This window comes from Cynocephalus volans, chromosome 12 (genome assembly GCF_027409185.1).
Source record: "Cynocephalus volans isolate mCynVol1 chromosome 12, mCynVol1.pri, whole genome shotgun sequence".
Taxonomy (NCBI): domain Eukaryota; kingdom Metazoa; phylum Chordata; class Mammalia; order Dermoptera; family Cynocephalidae; genus Cynocephalus; species Cynocephalus volans.
Genome location: NC_084471.1, coordinates 49474895 through 49495883, shown reverse-complemented (window position 1 = coordinate 49495883; position 20989 = coordinate 49474895). Strand labels below are relative to the sequence as shown.

At 36.5% G+C, this 20989-nt stretch overlaps 1 protein-coding gene across 4 annotated transcripts in view; it reads left to right on the top strand.

Annotated features, from left to right (window-relative positions):
• The window catches only part of TBC1D15 (TBC1 domain family member 15), a 70041-nt gene that overhangs the window by 33084 nt on the left and 15968 nt on the right, over positions 1-20989 (top strand). For all 4 annotated transcript variants that reach the window (XM_063074601.1, XM_063074602.1, XM_063074600.1 and 1 more), the window contains exons 6-10: positions 10867-10969; positions 12254-12451; positions 13641-13769; positions 14292-14395; positions 15751-15845. In XM_063074601.1, coding sequence (XP_062930671.1) covers positions 10867-10969; positions 12254-12451; positions 13641-13769; positions 14292-14395; positions 15751-15845 — 629 coding nt within the window. The remainder of the gene's footprint in view (positions 1-10866; positions 10970-12253; positions 12452-13640; positions 13770-14291; positions 14396-15750; positions 15846-20989) is intronic.

Below are 20989 nucleotides of genomic sequence, written 5' to 3'. Positions count from 1 at the left end.
TTGCGTATGTTGAGCCAACCTTGCGTCCCTGGGATGAATCCCACTTGATCGTGGTGAATAATTTTACGTATGTGTTGCTGTATTCTGTTTGCTAGTATTTTATTGAGGATTTTTGCATCTATATTCATCAAGGATATCGGCCTGTAGTTTTCTTTTTTGGTTATATCTTTACCTGGTTTTGGTATCAGAATGATGTTTGCTTCATAGAATGAGTTTGGGAGATTTGCATCCGTTTCAATCTTTTGGAATAGTTTTTAAAGAATCGGTGTCAATTCCTCTTTGAATGTTTGGTAAAATTCTGCTGTGAATCCATCTGGTCCTGGGCTTTTCCTTGTTGGGAGCCTTCTGATAACAGCTTCAATCTCCTTTACTGTTATTGGTCTGTTCAAATTTTCTACGTCTTCACGGTTCAGTTTTGGGAGCTTGTGTGTGTCCAGAAATTTATCCATTTCCTCCAGATTTTCAAATTTGTTGGTGTATAGTTGTTTATAGTAGTCTCGAATGATTCCTTGTATTTCAGATGAATCAGTTGTAATATCGCCTTTTTCATTTCTAATTTTTGTTATTTGAGTCTTCTCTCTTCTTTTTTTTGTTAGCCATGCTAATGGTTTGTCAATTTTATTTATCTTTTCAAAAAACCAACTTTTTGATTCATTGATCTTTTGAATTATTTTTTGGGTTTCAATTTCATTCAGTTCTGCTCTGATCTTAATGATTTCTTTCCGTCTGCTAACTTTAGGTTTGGATTGTTCTTGTTTTTCTAGTTCTTTAAGGTGAAGTGTTAGGTTGTTCACTTGCCATCTTTCCATTCTTCTGAAGTGAGCATTTAATGCAATAAATTTCCCCCTCAATACTGCTTTTGCAGTATCCCACAGGTTTTGGTATGATGTATCATTGTTTTCATTAGTTTCAATAAATTTTTTGATTTCCTGCTTGATTTCTTCTTGGACCCATATGTCATTAAGTAGAATGCTGTTTAATTTCCATGTGTTTGCATAGTTTCCAGAGTTTTCGTTTGTTATTAATTTCTAGTTTTAATCCATTGTGGTCTGAGAAGATACATGGGATAATTGCAATTTTTTTGAATTTATTGAGACTTGATTTGTGACCTAATATGTGATCTATCCTGGAGAATGATCCATGTGCTGCTGAGAAGAATGAATATTCTGAGGTTGTTGGGTGGAATGTTCTGTAGATATCTGCCAATTCCAATTGGTCTAGAGTCTTGTTTAGATCTTGTGTTTCTCTACTGATTCTTTGCCTAGATGATCTGTCTAATATTGACAGTGGGGTGTTCAGGTCCCCTGCTATTATGGTATTAGTGTCTGTTTCCTTCTTTAGGTCTAATAGAGTTTGTTTTCTAAATCTGGCTGCTCCAACATTGGGTGCGTACATATTTTTGATTGTTATGTCTTCTTGATGGATCAGTCCTTTTATCATTAAGTAGTGTCCCTCATTATCTCTTTTTATGGTTTTTAGTTTAAAGTCTATTTTGTCAGATATAAGACTAGCTACTCCAGCTCGTTTTTCTTTTGTGTTTGCATGGTAAATCTTTTTCCATCCTTTCACTCTTAGTCTTTGTGACTCTTTATGGGTGAGGTGGGTCTCTTGAAGGCAGCATATAGTTGGGTTCTCGTTTTTGATCCAGTCAGCCAGTCTGTGTCTTTTGATTGGGGAATTTAAGCCTTTTACATTAAGAGTTGTTATTGAAAGGTGTTGATTTATTCCTAGCATTTTATTGGTTGTTTGGTTGTCTTAGGTGTCTTTTGTTCCTTGCTTTCTGATTTACTGTTTGGTTTCTTTGTTTGTTGGTTCCTTAGGTTGTAGATAGCGTTTTTGTTTGCATGTTTTCTCTTCATGAATGCCATTTTTATTATACTAGTGGGTTTTGATTTTTCTTGGGTTTTTATGGCAGTGGTAGTTATTTTTCAGGAACCAAACCCAGTAGTCCCTTGAGGATTTCTTGTAAGGGTGGTCGTGTGGTAGTGAACTCCCGCAGTTTTTGTTTGTCTGAGAAATATACTATTTGCCCTTCATTTCGGAAGGATAGCCTTGCAGGGTAGAGTATTCTTGGCTGGCAATCTTTGTCTTTTAGTATTTTGAACATATCATCCCATTCCTTTCTAGCTTTTAGGGTTCATGATGAAAAGTCTGATGTTAGCCTGATTGGGGCTCCCTTATAGGTGATTTGACGCTTCTCTCTTGCAGCTTTTAAGATTCTCTCTTTGTCTCTGAGTTTTGCCAATTTGACTATAACATGTCTTGGAGAAGGCCTTTTTGGGTTGAATACGTTTGGAGATCGTTGAGCTTCCTGGATGTGAAGATCTGTGATTTTTCCTATACCTGGGAAGTTTTCTGCCACTATTTTGTTGAATATGCTTTCAATGCAATCTCCATTTTCCTCCCCTTCTGGAATACCCATGACTCGGATATTTGAGCGCTTAAGGTTGTCTGATATCTCTCTCAGATTTTCTTCAATATCTTTGATTCTTTTTTCTTTCTTTTTGTCTGCTTGTGTTATTTCAAACAGCCCATCTTCAAGTTCAGAGGTTCTCTCTTCAACTTCGACAAGCCTGCTGGTTAAACTCTCCGTTGTGTTTTTTATTTCGCTGAATAACTTCTTCAGTTCAGCAAGTTCTGCTACATTTTTTTTCAGGACATTGATTTCCTTGTACATTTCCTCTTTCAGATCCTGTATACTTTTCCTCATTTCATCATGATGTCTAGCTGAGTTTATACAGTTTCCTTAGAATTATCACTCGAAATTCCTTGTCAGTTATTTCAAGGGCTTCTTGTTCTATAGGATCTAGAGTTTGAGATTTATTAACTTTTGGTGGTGTACTTTCTTGATTTTTTGTATTTCTGGTATCTTTTTTTTGATGTTTATTCATTGTGGCAAGGAGTTTCACAGTCCACTGGTTTGAGACTAATGACTAACTAAGATGTTGCTGTGGTTGCCATTTTCGTATGGCTCCCTGCGTGACTGCTCAGTTGGCCTCTAGTGCCTTGTGTGTGTGGTTGCCTCGGGTCTTGTGCCTCTCTGGGGAGCCACCTTTCTGGTCAGCTTGGACTCTGCTGGGCTGGTGGATCATGTACCACAGGGTGTGTGATCTCTGTTGAGCTTTCACTTCCTGTGCAGGACTTCTCCCTGTTCCGTGTGCTCTGGCCCAGGCTGTTGGATCGTGCAGTGGTGACCCCACAGGGTGTGTGGTTTCTGTCGAGTCTCCGCCTCCCTGGCTGCACGTCTCCCCACTCTGTGCGCACTGTGCTGGGCTTGGGTGTGTCTTCTGCAACCCTCGTCTATCAGCTGAGCCTTCAATACCCTGCTTGGCACCGCCTCGCCCAGGAAGTCTACCAGGTTCCTGGTAGACACAGACGACCGGTCGCTCTGGGTGCCTTTGTAGCACTGTGTAGATCGTTCTCGGGTCTTGTTCACCTTTGTATCCCCCCGGCATGGGTCGAGTCTAGCGCCCGCCTGCAGCCAGCACTCCGGCAGGTTCAAGCGGACTTGGGAACTCTCCTACCACACTATTCCCAATCAGAAATTGGTTAGGTGTTTTTCCGAACTGGTGGCCACAGAGGTGGTATCTGCCTCCCAGTAACAGGAAGTTTACCGGGGGCCGGAGTCCAGGGTGTGGTGGAGTGACAGTCGGCCTCGCCTGTACTTCCTTGACCTCCTGACACTGGCCAGGGACACCCCACACCACCAGCCCCGCCAGAGAACCGTGGAGGGAGTGGGAGGGGAGGCCGGCCCTCAGGCCCCGGGAAGCCCCGCGCCGGGGCAAGCAAGTGGGAAGGCTCAGTGAGGGGTCAAGCCGAGCCGGGCCGGAGCTGCCAGCACCAGGGAAAATGGAGGCAGCCCCGGGGCGGTGAGTTACCTGGTGATGCAGGCGGAAGCCGGGTGGGCGTCTGCACCCCGAGCAGGGCTGGGCCAGGGGTCACTCACAGGGCTGTGCCAGGTCAGGCGCTCACTCTCTGCCTCTGGTTTGTCGCCTTCCCCGTTCTCGGCCGCTGCCACCTCGGGCTGTTCAGTCGGTCCCGCGGCGCGGCTCGGGCGCTCCCAGGAATCTTCTTTAATGCCGGCCTGAAACCTCGAATCCTGAATAGGGCAGCTGGCCACCTTTAGCGCGGCCCCGGCCTCCGGGATACTGTCTGCATCCACAGCAGCCCTGGCACCGTGTTCCCTGTTTAGAGACTCGCTTTTGCAGCTAAGAAACAGTTCTTTTCCTGCTCCGCACTTCAAAGCTGTTGCCTGTAAATGAGGCAGCCTCTCCTGCCAGCGGCAAAGTGGCGGTCAGCCCCCACGACGGGCCAGGAGCAGCGGTCCTCCCTTAAGAGATGACGAGAGGAAGATCCACAAGTTTCCTGGCTGCCTGAGGCCTAGTGGCCGCCTTTTCCACCCCAGCTACTCCGCGCCAACCGCCGCAGCCACCGCCATCTTGAAACCGCCAGTGATCTCGCCATTTTAGTAATTTGGTTTTTTTTTTTTTTTTTTTTTTTTTCTTTTTTCGTGACCGGCACTCAGCCAGTGAGTGCACCGGCCATTCCCATATAGGATCCGAACCCGCGGCCGCTGGGAGCGTTGCCGCGCTCCCAGCGCAGCACCCTCCCGAGTGCGCCACAGGCTCGGCCCTCATTTTACTAATTTGAATCTGAGACTTATCACCATATTATTGTTTTAAAGTAAAGAGTAGTCCAGTATTTTTATACATTTAAATGAATGGATGATGTGTCAGTAATTTATGGATTATATATCTACCTAATTTACCTTTTATTATGTATTTTCTTTTAAACATTGTTTATTTGTTATTTTGTGACTTTAAGTCAGGCAAGTGTAAGTCCTTTATGAAATTATTTATAAGTTGGAATATAGGGCCTTCTCACTTTCCAAAAATCTTACGTTTATTCACCTTTGTGCATCTGTACAGACACTCTCTTTCTTGCTGTCACTCTGAACAAGTATTTTTCATTTGTTCACTATAGTAATCACTATACCAATAACTATGCTAGTTGCTTGATATTTAGTAGTGAACAAAATAGTCTTCCTGGATTTTGGAAATTTATGGTCTTGTGAAGGATGCTGGCATATAGATGGCAATTAAAACTCAAGAACTAAGATGGAGGAAGTACAAGGTGTTTTGAGAGCTCCCAGAAAGGGAGGAAGCTATTCAGATTGGGGGTGGGAATCAGGGAAGACTTCCTGGAGGAGTAGGTAGCACCTAGGTTGAGATCTGAAAAAATGAGTGAACGTTAGTTTGAAAGGAAAGGAGATATTTACAGGTAGGGAGGTTTTAGATGGAGGGAAGAGTACAAACATGACGTAATCACAGAACAAAATAGTTCAATATTTCAGGTTTGCAAAGTGTGGGGAAGGGAGTGTACCAGCATTAAAGATGAGGCCAAAGAGCTGAGTAAAGGCCAGAGGAAGAATCATGATTATAAGTCATGACAGGTTATTCCAGTCATGTAGATGAGATTAAGGTGGCCTAAACTAGGAACGTGACAGAAAAGATACAAGTATTGGAGAAATATGTAGGATTAGATTTTGTGATTGATTGTTTATGTGTAAGTGAGAAGGGAGAAGTTGAGATTTTGGGCTTGAGGAAACTGTAGGGATGATAATTAACTTTACTAATATAATGTTCTCACTTTATTGTATAGTTTGCCTAAATTTAGATTATAGAAAGCTAGGAGTGATCCAAGAGTTGGAAGATTTTGACTATGCATGAAATATTTACTGGTATAAAGTTTTTCTGTACTGTGTTGATCACCTCTGGCTGGCACTAGGCATGCTGTATCTGTACCAGTAAGTATAAAAATGTCAGGCCTGGTTGATGGTATGTGGATCTTGTATCTTGAAGTGAGAAGCTGTGAATAGGCTATGACCGAGAGTGTTAAGTAGATTTCAGGACAGGCAGTGTCATGACTGGTGTAGCAGGCTTTAAGACTTGGGAGTTTTAGCACCATAGTGAGCTCGGTAATAATTAGTGTTGTGACATAACTGTTGATTAGAGCATAGAATCTAGGATGAGGAAAATGGTAGCCCCATTCTACTTTTTACTGGTAAGATCACACTTTGGAGAAGTAGGCTTAGTTTTAAGCACTGCTTTTTAAATGTGCTATACTATCTGTAATGCACTGAAGTGATAACTAGTTTAAGTAGAGGGATCAAATTGGTCTTATGAAAAATATTTGAAGGATGGATGAGTTTAACTTGAAGAAGAGGAGTCTCAGTGCAACATTAACTAAAGTCTAAACTTCTTACATGGTCAATGAGGGCCTGCCCTACTTAATTCTGTTTGTCTCTTAAACCTCATCTCATGCTATTCTCTTCTACGTTCTAGTCACATGGTTTTCTTTCATTTCCTAAGACCTTTTAAACTCTTTCTTGTCTTAGGTCTTTTACATATATTGTTTCTTCTGCTTGGAATATTTTCCTCTCATTCTGATCCCTGAGGTCTCAGTTTAATGTAACTTCCTTAGAGGAGCTTTCCTGGATGCCTCCTCTCCCATCTAATGTGGATTCCTACCTCAGCTCCTTCTCCTTATGTCATTACTTTCTTTGCTTCCTTCATGGCACTTAACAGTATAAAATAATTTTGCCTATTTATTTTTGTGTTTTAGTGTAGAATGTAAGCTTCATAAGGACAGAGATTGCATCTAACTTGTTTAAATTTTCTTTCTAGTTCCTAGTCACAGTGCCTGGTACATAATAGATGCACAGTAAATGTTAGTGAATGAATAAATGGTATGATCATTATCAATTTTACAATTTTGAAAGGTTTATTGTGAGAAATAAATTGTAGATTTATTTTGCATGACTTCAAAGAGAAGTCAGGAGACAGTTTTTAGTTTAGGAGGTAGTTTTCTATCTTGGATGGGTTCAGGGATAGTCTCAACTACCATGTAGGCAGGTATAGGGGTATGTGTACCTTGAATGTGTGTTGGTGATGTTTTAATGAGGTAGTAAGTGAAACCTTGTTTCCTTTTGTGAATTTGTAAAATGAGAAATAAATATGAGAATCAGAGATGGTGATAAAAAAACCATTATTAGTGAGGCTTTGACATGTGGAATAATAATTCACCCCAAATTAGTTTTGAACTCGTCCACTTATTGTCAGTACCAGACAGCCACAGGCCTCTGTAGTGAGGACAGACCATTTATGACGTGAATGAGAGTGGAATGAAAGCACCTTCTCTGTTGGCAGACAGATCCAAGAGAAGGAAAGAGCCTGGAAGAGGTTATGCTAGGCATGCACCTTACTCACTCTTGATCTCAGCAGATAAAAAAGTCCATGGGAAGAAAAGTTTTTTTAGAAGTGCTTATTTCCTTTGGAAGCATGAAGCCATGAGAATGGTTCCTTCCTACATGCCTTTTTTCTTTTCAACAAGTGTTTTGTTTTGTTTTGTTTTTTTGAGGGCCTACTATGTCTTAGACGTAGCAGTGCTTCATGCTGGAAAGACAGCAATGATCCAAAAAAGATATGGCCCCTGCCTTCCTCAACTTTGTAGTATTGAAGAGGAGACAAACATCAGTTAAATAAATGTAAAATTTTAGCTGTATTAAGTGCTCTGAATAAGACGTATATAGTACTATAAGAGTATGTAACAGGATAATATGTAAGTTTTTCTGTGTGCTATAGTAATTGAAACTTTGGGAGAGAATGAAATCAATAAGGGGAGTATAAAGTGGGAGGAGATGTGAGCATAAGTGATTGATTGCAATCTTTAATGACCTGGCCAGAGAGAGAAAGCTAGCAGAGGGTAGTAAACTCCCTACAGTTTGTTCTCTTCTGACTAGGCTTAATCATTAAGTTTATGATCTACCAGAATGTGGCTGTTCTTTTTGAGGAAGAAGATAGTTGTCTGAAGTGACATTTCAAAAGCTACTACCCTAATGTCAGCTACTTCTTTGTGTATTCTCCTGTAGTACTGGGGGGCAGTTCACTTTTTGCCCCCATGAATGGTCTGAAATGTGTAAGAACAGTGCATCATATATTTTGAAATCCAGGCACTTCCATCCTCTAGGCTGAAAATAAGTGTTCCCATTTCCCAATTATGTTGTGCCATATTGGTTGTATCATCATACAGCACCAACTGTTTACAAGATTAAGTTTTAGATATAAAATTTTGTTATTGTAAATATTCTGTATTTTTCTTTTTTATTCATATTTTTGATTGATATCCTTTGCAATGCGATTTTATTTATTTATTTAGCCTTACATATTGGGAATTCTCAGTCGTGGTATAAAATAGTTACTGCTGCATCTCAGTGCACAAACATTGTTCAACTTACAATTTTTGAATTTATTCTGAGGTCTTTGGGAGAGGCTCACTCCAAAGCCTGGGAAATACTTGAGAATTTTCAGGAGATATGCTTCTGTAGTTGGAATGTTAGACCATGAGTTTCTTTAAACTCCTTAGTAGGCTCTAATAGAGTTGCTGGTGTTAGCATCATTAAAAGTTCATGTTACGAGTCAGGCACAGAAAGAGAAATACCACATGTTCTCACTTATTGGTGGGAGCTAAAAATTAATATATAAATTCACACACACACACACACACAAAAAAACCCGGGGGAGGGAGGGGAAGAAGATATAACAACTACAATTACTTGAAGTTGATACGACAAGCAAACAGAAAGGACATTGTTGCAGGGGAGGGAGGAGAGGGAGGAGGGAGGGAGGTTTTGGTAAGGGGCAACAAAAATCAACCACAATGTATATCAACAAAATAAAATTAAAAAAAAAAAAGTTCATGTTACTCCTGCAGTGAGTTTGGAAGTCTTGAATAATGTTTGCATGAGACATCAATTTCCCAAAATACATATTTATAGATTTAATCAATATGGTGACCTGGCAGGTGGAAGCATTGTAATAATATTCTGGAATGGCAATCCTCCTCTTGGTGAGCTCTGCAATAGCAGTATATTACTTGTCCCTTGACTGAGGTAGTTTTTTATGTGTGTTTTGTTGATTTCTTTCAGGGCAGTCAGTTTTTAAATGTCTTCATCTCTTTCCTCCTCTGAGATCTCCCCCCACCCCTTATCACAGAGTATTAGGTATCAAAATGAAATCATCCCTTTTAAAAAAAGTATTCGTAGTTGCTTGTTGGTAAGGCAGTCATTTCTTCTTTCCAACTCTGGTTTAGTAGTCACTGTTTTAGATATGGAGTCGTTGAATTATCTGAGGCTGGGTAGCTGAAGGTTGCATATTTGTTCCCTTCTGCATGTATAGGCAGTGTTTTGATTTTTATATCATTTTAATTTGAATTTTAAGGAAATAGTTTACTTAATTTATTGTTAGAAATGAAATAACCATTGAGCTAGCAGCACTGTGCTAGGTAAAAGAAAATCGTTCCTTTATTAGCTATTTCCCTTTTTTGATGCTACATTTAAAAGTTGATCTACCATTAAAAAAAATACTTTGTGAGAATCTGTAGCTGTTCGTATTAAACACTGTCCCCCAGAATGTTCAGAAAAATGCAATTTAATGAAAATTGAATGTTTTAAAAGGTATTGTTTTTTTCCTATGTCAAGTGACTCAATATCAGTTCCTCTCAAAAAGCCAAGGGTCTTATTAAGTATTTTTTGTAGAACTAATGCTTTTTCTGGCTCTGTAAGAATAAGATGCTGTTTTGGATTTCATATCCCCTCTAGCATTACTATTGCATCCTGTTATGTTAGAATTGAGGAGAGATAACTGTTATTAAAGATCTTATCTCAAATATTTATTATAATGTGTTATAGCAGCAAAATAACACATTTAATTTTCATTTTAAACTCAGAGAAGTTGTAGATTTATTACAACTGACTAAGTCATAAAACTTACTGAATAGAAAAAAGACTGGATAATTTGTATGATTACTGGAAATTAGATGTCTATTTGGAAAGCATTTTACTTATTCTGTAGTTATTAAGAAATGTGGTGAGACTTGCTTCTAGAGTTTAATAAGCAAGCACTAAAAATATTACCTGAACCATACATAATAATCTTTATTAAATATGTTCATATGTGTATGTTTATAATTATGGTTAGCATGATTAATGATCCTTACCAAGTAATGAATGTATTTGTACCTTGTATTTTTAACATCTTAGATTATAGTACTGTACTACCAAGTCGTAGAATGAAGTTGGAAACTGTTTCAAAATAAGACCTGTTTTCCTATATTATACATATTGTATACTATATACTGATGAATACTAAAATGTGTTTTGGCTTTCTTTTTTTTTTTTTTTTTTTGTCTTTTTCGTGACCGGCACTCAGCCAGTGAGTGCACCAGCCATTCCTACATAGGATCTGAACCCGCGGCGGAAGCGTCGCCGCGCTCCCAGCGCTGTACTCTCCCGAGAGCGCCACGGGCTCGGCCCTGTTTTGGCTTTCTTTAGATTTTATGATAATAAAGGCAGATATATTCTAAGGCTTTTCTACTGCAATTCTAAAAAAACAATTTGGGTTCTTTACAATTTACTCTTCTTGGCTTTTCCTAGAATAAAAATACACTTTATATTTCTGTGGGGGGTTTTTTCATTTTTTTTTTTTTTTGGTGGCTGTCTGGTACAGGGATTGAACCCTTGGATATTGGTGTTCTAATCAACTGAGCTAACCAGCCAGCCCCTTTCATTTGTTATATAAAATTTATTAATTTAGTATTTGTTAAACTACATGAAACATGAAATACTAAATTTAGAGCTCACATAAAATACTTACTAAATATTTGTTAATGTATTAATGGGAAGCTATTCTAGAATTGGGCATTAAAAAGTTTTTTTTCTCAGTTAGGAAAAGTTACTAAGCATTAGTAATTGGGTAGTAATTGATGCAGTATACTAGTATTTTCTACAAATCCCTCTTTTTATTACAGATCTCCACAGGATAAAAGAACATTTCTTGTGAATTGTCAAAATAAGAGTCTTTCACAGTCTTTTGAAAATCTTCTGGATGAACCAGCATATGGTTTAATACAAGTACGTTACTTATGTCTATCCTGTATTAATCTATTAATTTGAGTCCATTATGTTATATACCCCCTACCTCTCACCTTCTCAGAGAGTACACAGAATGAGGTAGGGGTATGTAATCTTTGTGTAACTATTCTATTTAATTTTATAGAAATAATAATATGTTCCATTTTATTTGCAAGACTGGATGCTTCCTTGGTTCTTATTTATTCTTAAGACAATTTTTACCACAATGGTAAAATTGGACATCAGTAGATTTTTATTATCATTGCTTTCTTTTATTAGTTGAAAGGTCACAGGGTAAGCTACTTTGAATTCATTAATGATGTATTTAGGTAAAAATCTGGCTTGAATTTTTATCTTCAAGTAGATTGTTTTGGGGTCATGATAATCTAATTCCTCTAAAAGTATTTGGGTATGTTCTTGCATTAGGCTAAGAATATACACTTAACACAGGCAGAAATAAAGTTAGTTCATTTTCACTCAGATTACTTTGTAAATTAATGAGACTGTTGTTTATTCATTTAAAAAATGTTTGAATGCTTACTGTGTCCCAGATACTCTTTTTCTTGGTTTTAAAGATGTGAAGATTAACAAGATAAAGGGAAGCTTTTTAGGAAGGAGGACAAGAGACCTAAACATTGTTTTAAATAAAAATTGAGGGGATAATTTTTCTTATTATTTAATAAGTAATGATTTTTGCTTAATATGAATGAGCAGGCAGTTTGGGCTTCAGAAGTAACCCTAGGACTTAACAATAGAATAACCTTTTGCTGTTTTCCAGGACAGCACTGTTCCAGGACAGATTATCCTAGTTGCCTTGATTTACTATTAATATGATTAGGTTAAAATGTCAGGTAGTGTGTAAATATCATGAGCTTTTAAATTTAGCTATTAAATATTTTGTGTTAGACTAGTGTGGTAGTGCACACTTCAAGAAATTTTTTTTTTGTGAAGGCAGGACTGCTAGACAGAAGAAAGCTGTTGTGGGCCATTCACCACTGGAAAGTAAGCGCTGCATATATTTCTGATGTATGCAGATTGAATGAAGCCTGCCAATCATTTGTTTATCTGCAATTCAATCAGTAGCTTTAACTTGCCATTTTAACCAAATGAAAAGGTTGGCTTAGAAAATTTAAATTTTTCTTCCAAGAAAAAATTTTTTAAGATAATCTTAGAACACTTTGTTTTAGTTCTGATTTCTCCCCTTTTAAAAAGCTTTTTTGCCTGTCTTGGTATATTTTATTTATTTGAATTAATAATGCTAATATTTTTCTTCCTACTACATAGAAAATTAAAAAGGATCCTTATACAGCAACTATGGTAGGATTTTCCAAAGTCACAAACTACATTTTTGATAGTTTGAGAGGCAGCGATCCCTCTGAACATCAACGACCACCTTCAGAAATGGCAGATTTTCTTAGTGATGCTATTCCAGGTCTAAAGATAAACCAACAAGAAGAACCGGGATTTGAAGTCATTACAAGAGTGAGTAGAGATTTGCATTAATATAGCTCTTATATTTTAGCAAGAAAACATGTACTGAATGCGCAGAAATAGAAAGTCTATTTTGGTGTTATCTGCCTCTTTCCCATAATCCATTGTTTTAACTTTTTGCTGATTAATATATCCAACAACTAATGCCTGTCCTGCCACCACTTTCTTGATTTGTTTTCTTATGCTTTCTCTTCATTAATCTCTTTTCTTTGATTACTTTTTGATTATAATGAACAGGTTGGTTGTTTCATTGATTGAGTGATTCTTGCCTATTGCCTCTTAGTTCTGTTCCTAATTTGCATGTTTCTCAGTAGGCATCATAAGCAGCTAGTTGGGGCACTACTTTAGGGCTTCCATTCTCATGTAAATCTTTTCTTTTTTTAAGTAAGATGGTTTTGGACCTGAATTATGGCAAATCTTTATATACCCTCAACAAGACTTTTGAATTTGCTACAATTCTAGGCTTGCACATAGTTAGAATATTATAAATATTTAAATTGCAGTACTTAATTAAAGGGCTTGTCTTGCAAATGGTATTTTAAAATTACCAACATCTGTTAATTGAATAAAAACTATAGAAGATGGCAAGTGTGGCTAATGGGTCATAAATCAGTTCTGAGAATTATAAACTTTAGTTTGGAAGAAAAGCTGATTTTAGAATATGATTAATGGAATAATTACATATTCTCACTTTTTGAATAATACAGTATACCATTTAGTTTGAAGGATCTCTTATAGAATTTACATGTTGAATGTTCTGTACTTACGTGATTGAAATACAAGAGAGGAAAGAACATTTTTTAAAAATAACAAATGTTTTTATTATGGGATTTCCTGTCTCTGAATTTGTAACCCAGTTATTCGGTTTAGTAGGAGGGAAAACGTATGTAATGCTACCCACTAGAGTTCATAAACTAAGCATTGGAAAATAAGGGAAGATATTAGATATTTTTCAGACATGAGTTCTGAAAAATAGTGTTTTATTTTATTTTACTTATTTATTTTTTATTTTGGGGGGCCAGCACAGGGATCAAACCCTAGACCTTGGTGTTATCAGCACCACGCTCTAGCCAATTAAGCTAACAGGCCGGCTTGAAAAATGGTATTTTAAGATTTAGTTTCTATATTTTAATTTCACTGGCTAAAGATGTACTTGTTATTCCTTATCTTCTTATTTTAGATTGATTTGGGAGAACGGCCTGTTGTTCAAAGGAGAGAGCCAGTATCTCTGGAAGAATGGACTAAGAACATTGATTCTGAAGGAAGAATTTTAAATGTAGACAGTATGAAGCAGATGATATTTAGAGGGGTAATTTAAACACTCCAACGTGGATTATATTATAAACTGCTAGTATTCAAGTTTTCGTTGTTTTTTTAACTTAAACATTTTTTTAGAAGAGGAATGAACTTCTTTATTTCTTTGATGAATGATCCTTAGGAATTCTGGATTGAGTGGACAGAGGTACTTACGATGTCCTTGGGGGTTGGGGGATGGCCTTAACCCTAGAGGAGGATATTCTTTGGGTTATGTGAAGGAACTGTGCACCCCAGTAGTATTCACCTTATCTGGTAAGGTTGGGCTTAGAAAGACTCATCAGTCCCACTGTCTACTATACAGTCTGCTGTATACTCTGCATTGTTTAAGCTTTCTGGCAACTGCTTACATCTTCAGAATCTAGAAGTAAGGAACAAGATAGTGTTCACTGAATTGAACTATTTTTATGTATAAAACGACCTCTTAAAGTTTAGTTTTCCTGTTTATGTGCAAATCTTGTGAATTTATAGTATTGCATTTTGTTTATACTAATGTGTTTAATATTTATGCTTTCAGGGACTTAGTCATGCATTGAGAAAGCAAGCATGGAAATTTCTTCTGGGTTATTTTCCTTGGGACAGTACCAAGGAGGAAAGAACTCAATTACAAAAGCAAAAGACGTAAGTAATGGCCTTTTGTGTGTTCATCAAAGAAATCGAAGTAATCCACCCATACAGACTAGTATAGGGTTTCTAGGTGAGGATTTGGAATAGACTAGGGAATGAGAAAATAATTTCTTTTCTTTTCTTTTTTTAATTGAAGGATAATTGATTATACATATTTGTGGGGTACAAAGTTGACTATTAGTATTTGTGTACAATGTGTGACAGTCAAATCAGGATAGTTAGTTTATTTATTGTTATAATATGTAATCGTTCTTTGTGTCTGTTAACCAATTTCTCACTGATTTCTCATTTACTCTCTCCCTCTTCCGCTCCCCTCCTCCTTCTCTTTCTACCTCTAGTAATTACAGTACTGTTCTCTCCTTCTAAAAGTTCAACATATTATTGTGATTGTTTTCATCATTTTAACTTAAAAATTATGAGCACTGTAATTATTTCAAACCAGAAACACGTATTAGAAGGATCTCACTGCACTTAGGTTGGTGAATATGTAAACAGTTGGTAAAAAAAATTTTAGTTCCTTTGTACAAGCCTTGTACAAGCTTTTTGCATACTTGAAAGATAAGTATTTATACATTTAAAAATATATCTTATTCATCTTGATTTATTTTTATAATTTAGTATTGAATCATAAAATTGGCTCATAAGAAGTGTGCTTGCTGTTGAAGTTAATTACCTTTAAATTATTTTCCTGGTGCTCTTGTAGCATAAACTGATCCTTCATTGTTTTGTAGAAGAGCGTTTCTATTTTAAGTTATTTCTCAGATTGGGAAAGATAAGAAACACAAACCAACTTTCCAGGTACATTTCTTGTTCCCAGTTGACAGTTTAGTCTTTGACTTAAAGTTACTTTCAATCATTATGTGGATGTTCAAATTCTCTAACAATTCTTTCTCTTTCCAACATGTTTTACCAGTTTTTCTAAGATATTTTCACATTAGTAAGTTTCTGTAATGAACTGATTGAAACGGGAACTCTTATGTCACATTTATAAGAAAAATCATTTAGATTGGTATTTATGATTATTCAGAGACTTCAAATATTTAATGACTAGAATATTTTATAAATGATTTTAATGGTTGATGTAAATGTTTCCTTGAAAGTGTACCTAAGATTATTCTAGTAGTATAACAAAGTTTATTACATCAGCTTTGTGACATGTATAAGGTTATTTTTTTCTTTTGTTTTCACTCATCTGTCAAAATGTAAAACATTTCACTATCATGTTTATAAACTTTCATCCCACTAGCATCATAAATGCTTTGATGTACTGTTTATAGAAAACCCAGTTAAGCAATGTTAAAAATAAAGTTTTCAAACAGCTTTCTTTGGTATAAAATTGTTTTCTATAGCGATGAATACTTCAGGATGAAACTACAGTGGAAATCTGTCAGCGAGGAGCAAGAGAAGAGAAATTCGAGGTTAAGAGATTATAGAAGTCTCATTGGTAATTTTTTTCTTAACAACTTTGGAAATGCAAGAGAGGGGTTTACATTGAAGTTTTAATAAAATTAAAGAAGTGAAGATACATGTTACAGCATTAGGGCTCAAAAGAGAAATCAGAATTGGAAAATACATTGGAGTGTGTGTTTAATGTTCTTGGTTGTTCCTCTTTCAATAGGTATATGAATTCAGTCAGTGTATTTATAGGTAGTGATTTATTTAATTTTCAGTTCCAAAATGTGAATTAAGAAAAAGCTTGTTTAACTTCATTTGCTTGTTTGAATTAATTTCACTTAAAAAAACCTTTCAGTTTTCTTCCTAATTGTGAAAGCAATTTCTGTTTATTACAGAAAAGTTAGGAAGTATAGGTGAACAGAAAGAAGAAAATAAAAATGAGTGTTGTTTTTGTCACCCTGAGATAATTATGGTTAATAGGCTTCGGTTTATATCCCTATAGACCTTTAAATATGTATTCATTTTTTTTTTTAATGACATAAATGACTATAGTAAATTTTTGTTAGTATTTGAAAAGAGAATAATTATTCACCTGGGAATAACGGATCTCTAAAAAGATGCTTGCTAGAATTCTATCATAAAAGCATTAGACTTATTTCCAAATAGTCAGTACTGGGTTGTCTGACTCTTATGATAAAGACCAGGTTGGTATAATAAGTTAGGGTGTATAGTTACTCCTGTACCTGTCTACTGCCAAGTCTTAATTCATAATCTCCATTTTACAGATGAGAAAACTAGCATTGAGAGTATAAATGACTTGTCTCATGATTAAGTGAAGAGTCCAGTTTTAATGTTCTTGATTATCTTATTACATGTGTCTATATAATTTTAGGATAGCTTTGGATAGTGGTGGATATTATTATTGAAATTATTTTGTTGTGTTTGGATTTGTATATCTGCAGCTTCATAAATAAAGCTAGAGGGATGTGTTATCATCATGACCACAGCCACCCCCACCCTCCTGTGGAAGAAAGAATTCTCTAAATTATATTTAGAAAGCCCAACAATAACAGATTGATTGGTAGCTTTTGTAGACATAACAACAGGTGCCGAGATCTTTTTGGCAATAGTACTTTTGATTGAAAAACAACATTATTTTTCTGAAAAATAAATTATACCAGAATAAACTCTGTCCTTCCTCTCGTTAAGAAAAATATTGGGGGTCCTGACTCATGGAGTTATCTAAAGTTTCCAACTGAAGCCCCCTGCTATTTTCATTTTCAGTAGAAAAAATGATAATGGACTCTGTTTTTTTTTCCTGCCTGTCCATAAAATATTCAAGCTGAAAAGGATCTTAGAGGTCAACTAATCCTATATTAAGCCTATATTTAAGCCTTTTCTTTCCAAATGCCATATCCTCATCCCTTTATATCAGGCAACAGTACGATGACTGATCTTCTCAACCTTTCTTCGGTCCTATTCTCACTCTTTCCAGGAGACTCGTAAGAAAATTTAGATATTTTAATTTCCCATAATATAATTTGAATTCAGCCATACTTTAGTCCAATTTGCCAATTTTTAGCAAATACTAAAACTGAAGCTCAGAGAAGGTCAATAAATTGTTTTAAACCATCTCTCCAGTTCTGTAGCCCAGACTCATTCATACTCAGATCTAATTCTTAATTCAGTGGCCTTTCAACAATACCATGCTTTATACCAGTAGAAATATATATAATAAGTTAGTGTTAAAACATTCTTTTTCTGTAATATATTTACCAAAAGTATTTTTTGGGAATGATTATGAAAAGCTTTTTTTGGGGTATAAATTCACTTTGTCAAAAACAAAACTACGCAGTAAGCTATAGGCCTTGTAGATCATGCCAAGAAGTTGGATTTTACGTCAAGTATGATGAGAAACTATGGAACATTTTAATTATATTTTAAAATCATTTTTGCTGCTGTGTGGAAATGGATTGAATCAAGATAAGAGAAGGAATAGGGAGACCAGTTGGTAGAAAGTGGAAGTCCAAGCAAGAGGTGGTGGTAGTGGAAATGCAGAGAAGTAGATGGGTTTAAGTTGTATTTTGATTATAGAATTGGTAAGACATTCTGCTGTATTAAATGTGGGATGTGAAGGGGAAAGAGAAATCAAGGATAGGACTCAGTTTTTTGACTTGAGAAATTGGGTGATTGGTGGTGCCACTTACTGAGATGAAGAAAGTGGGATAAGTTGAAATTGAATTCGTTGTTAGATATATATACACCTTAAGATGAGACTTACAAATGGAATGTCAGGTAGCTAATTGAATAGTCTGGAGTAGTCTAATAGGAAATATAAACTGGGATATTATCAGTATAAATATCCATGTGAATAGATGATGTTGCCCAAGTGAAAAAACGAGACAGTTTAGAAGGTCCAGAATCCTAGTCTTTAGAGCAGTGGTTTCTAACCTTGGCTGCACATAAGAATCACCAGGGAATCTTTTTAAAAATCACATTGATTATTTTAAGCTTTCATTCATACATTCATTCAATAAATATTTACTTAGTGCCTATTATGTACTAGGCTTTCCTCTAGGTATTGGGGATTCATCAGTGAACAAAACAGGCAAAATTCTTGCCCTCAAGGAGCTTCCATTCCTGTGGGGAAGAACAGACAGTAAACAAGATAAGTAAGTAACATATGTGGTATGTTAGTGGTAAGTGCTAAATAGAAAACTACAGCAAGGAGGAGTGTTAGGAAGTTTGTGTTCGATGTTGCAGTTTTAACTTGGACAAACAGGGAAGGCTTTTACTGAGAAATTGGTATTTGAGTAGAAAATTGGAAAAGGGGAAGGGTGAGCTATGTAGATATACAGGTGAAAGGCGTTCCAAGCAGAAAGAAATGTGTTAGGTTTGTTCTCACTCCAGGACTTTTGCGTATTTGAAGCAAGTATGACTGAAATGAGTTGAGGGTAGAGTATAGAAACTTATGAGGTCAGAGAGGAAATGGTGGAGGATTAGATGCAGATCACATAGAACCTTGTAGGTCATCGTAAAGACTTGGGCTTTTACTCTGAGATGGGAAATCACTGGAGGATTTTGAGCAGAAGAGTAGCATGATCTGACTTACGTTTTAACAAATCACTTTGGCTGCTGTCTGGAGAATAGTTGTAGGTGGGCAGGAGTGGAAGGAGAAAGACCATTTGAGGCTATTGCTATAAAAAAAAAATCCAAGTGAGAGATGATTTCTTGATCTAAGGGTCTATCAAGTGAGTGGGTGAGATTTGAATAGAGACTTAGCAAAGCAGGGAATGTGTGCCATGCAATTATCTGGGTTAAGGGCAGTCTGTGCAGAGGGGAACAGTGAGGTCTAGACTTGTTTCTGCTTCAGGACCTCAGCATGTTTGAAGAAGAGCAAGGAGACCAGTGTGGCTGGGATGGATTAAGCAGGGTGGGGAGTAGAATGAGTTGCGTGGGAGATCTGAACGGTGGAAAGAGAGAGATCTGTGTTTTGAAACATTTAAATGATTCATTAGTGTCAGACAAGGAAAGCAAACACTTAAGGATGACTCTGGTGTTTTTAGGGTGAGCAACTGGAGGAATGAAGTTGCTGTTTTTTACTAAGATGGGAAAAACTATGAGAGAAGCAAATTTGGAAGGGAATATTTAGAATTTAATTTTGAGCATAAATTTTGAGATGCCTATTGGATATGCACAAGTTAATGTAGAGTAGGAAGTGGATATATAGAGTGGGATTCATGGCAGATATGGGGTTGGAGATAAATTTAGGGGTCATTTCATAATATGAATTATGAAAATAGATGGAATTGCCAAGAAAATAGTTAGAAAAACACAGTTAGAAATACAATTAGAAAGGAGGGGTCCAAGAGCTAAGCCCTGAGACACTTTAATTTATAAGTAGGAAAAATTAGGCGAAATCAGCAAAGGAGACTGAGAAAAGAGGCAGAGAAAAAGAGGGAAGATATAAGAATTTGATATCCTAAAAGATAAGAAAGTATTTCAAGAAAGAGTTACTGAGATATTAAGATAAAGACTTGAATTGACCATTGCATAGAGTAACGAGGAGATCACTGGAGATTTTGATTAAAGAGGAATTTTGGTGGGGCCGGCCCTGTGGCTCATTCGGGTGAGTGCAGTGCTGTTAGCGCCCAGGCCACGGGTTTGGATTCTATATAGGGATGGCCGGTGTGCTCACTGGTTGAGCATGGTGTAGACAACACCATGCAGAAGGTTGCGATCCCCTTACCGGTCAGAAAAAAAAAAAACAACGGAATTTTGGTGGATTGGTAAGTGTGACAGTCTGATTAGAGCAAGTTCAAGAGAGAATGGAAAGAGAGGACTTGGAGACAGTACGTACAGTTCTTTCAAGGAGTTTTGTTCTAAACAGATGAAGAGAAAATGGGGCAGCAGTTAGAAGGAAAAGTAAGGTGAAGAAATATTTTTGTGATGATGAAAGAAACAACAGTATGGTTGAATGCTATGGGAATGGTCCAGAAGAGAGGGAGTTAGTGATGAAACTAGAGAGGGAGACAAGAATTACTGGAGCAACTAGGTAAGAATTACTAGAGTCCTTTGGTAGCCAATAGGGAATGGATCTCATGCACAAGAGAAAGGGCTGGTCATAGCTGCAGTCATGGAAGTGGTTTTTTTTTTTTTTTTTTGGCAGGGGGGCAGCCAAAAAACATTGGTAAATATCAAATGGCGTCACCATGGTGTGTTTTTCTTTAGCCTTTTAGATGGAGAGTTGGATTTAACTATGGCTTTTTTTTAAAAAAAAACTTAAGTACTCATTTTCTTTCTAGAAATACTGTGTAAAACATCATTGTTGATTCCTTTCTGTTTTGTCATTACTAAATATATGCACAAGAAGAAATACTGATCGTTCGTGAGGGTCTAAGCAACTTTTTACCATGTTTAAAATACCTATTAAGGGACATATTCTATATTGGCATTATGACTATGTAAATTGTGCTTAAGTTAATAAAAAAATTAACTTATTAGGGTATATCTTTATCAACTATGAAATAAAAAAGAAACATTTTGACATTTTTAATGGAAATTTTATATTTATAGTGTTTTTTGATACTGCTTTTGCTTACTTATTTGAGAAATATATCTACAATTCTATAGATGTATGCTTGCTTTTTAAAAATCAAATGTAGTATGTTTTAACAGAAAGCTAGAATATTG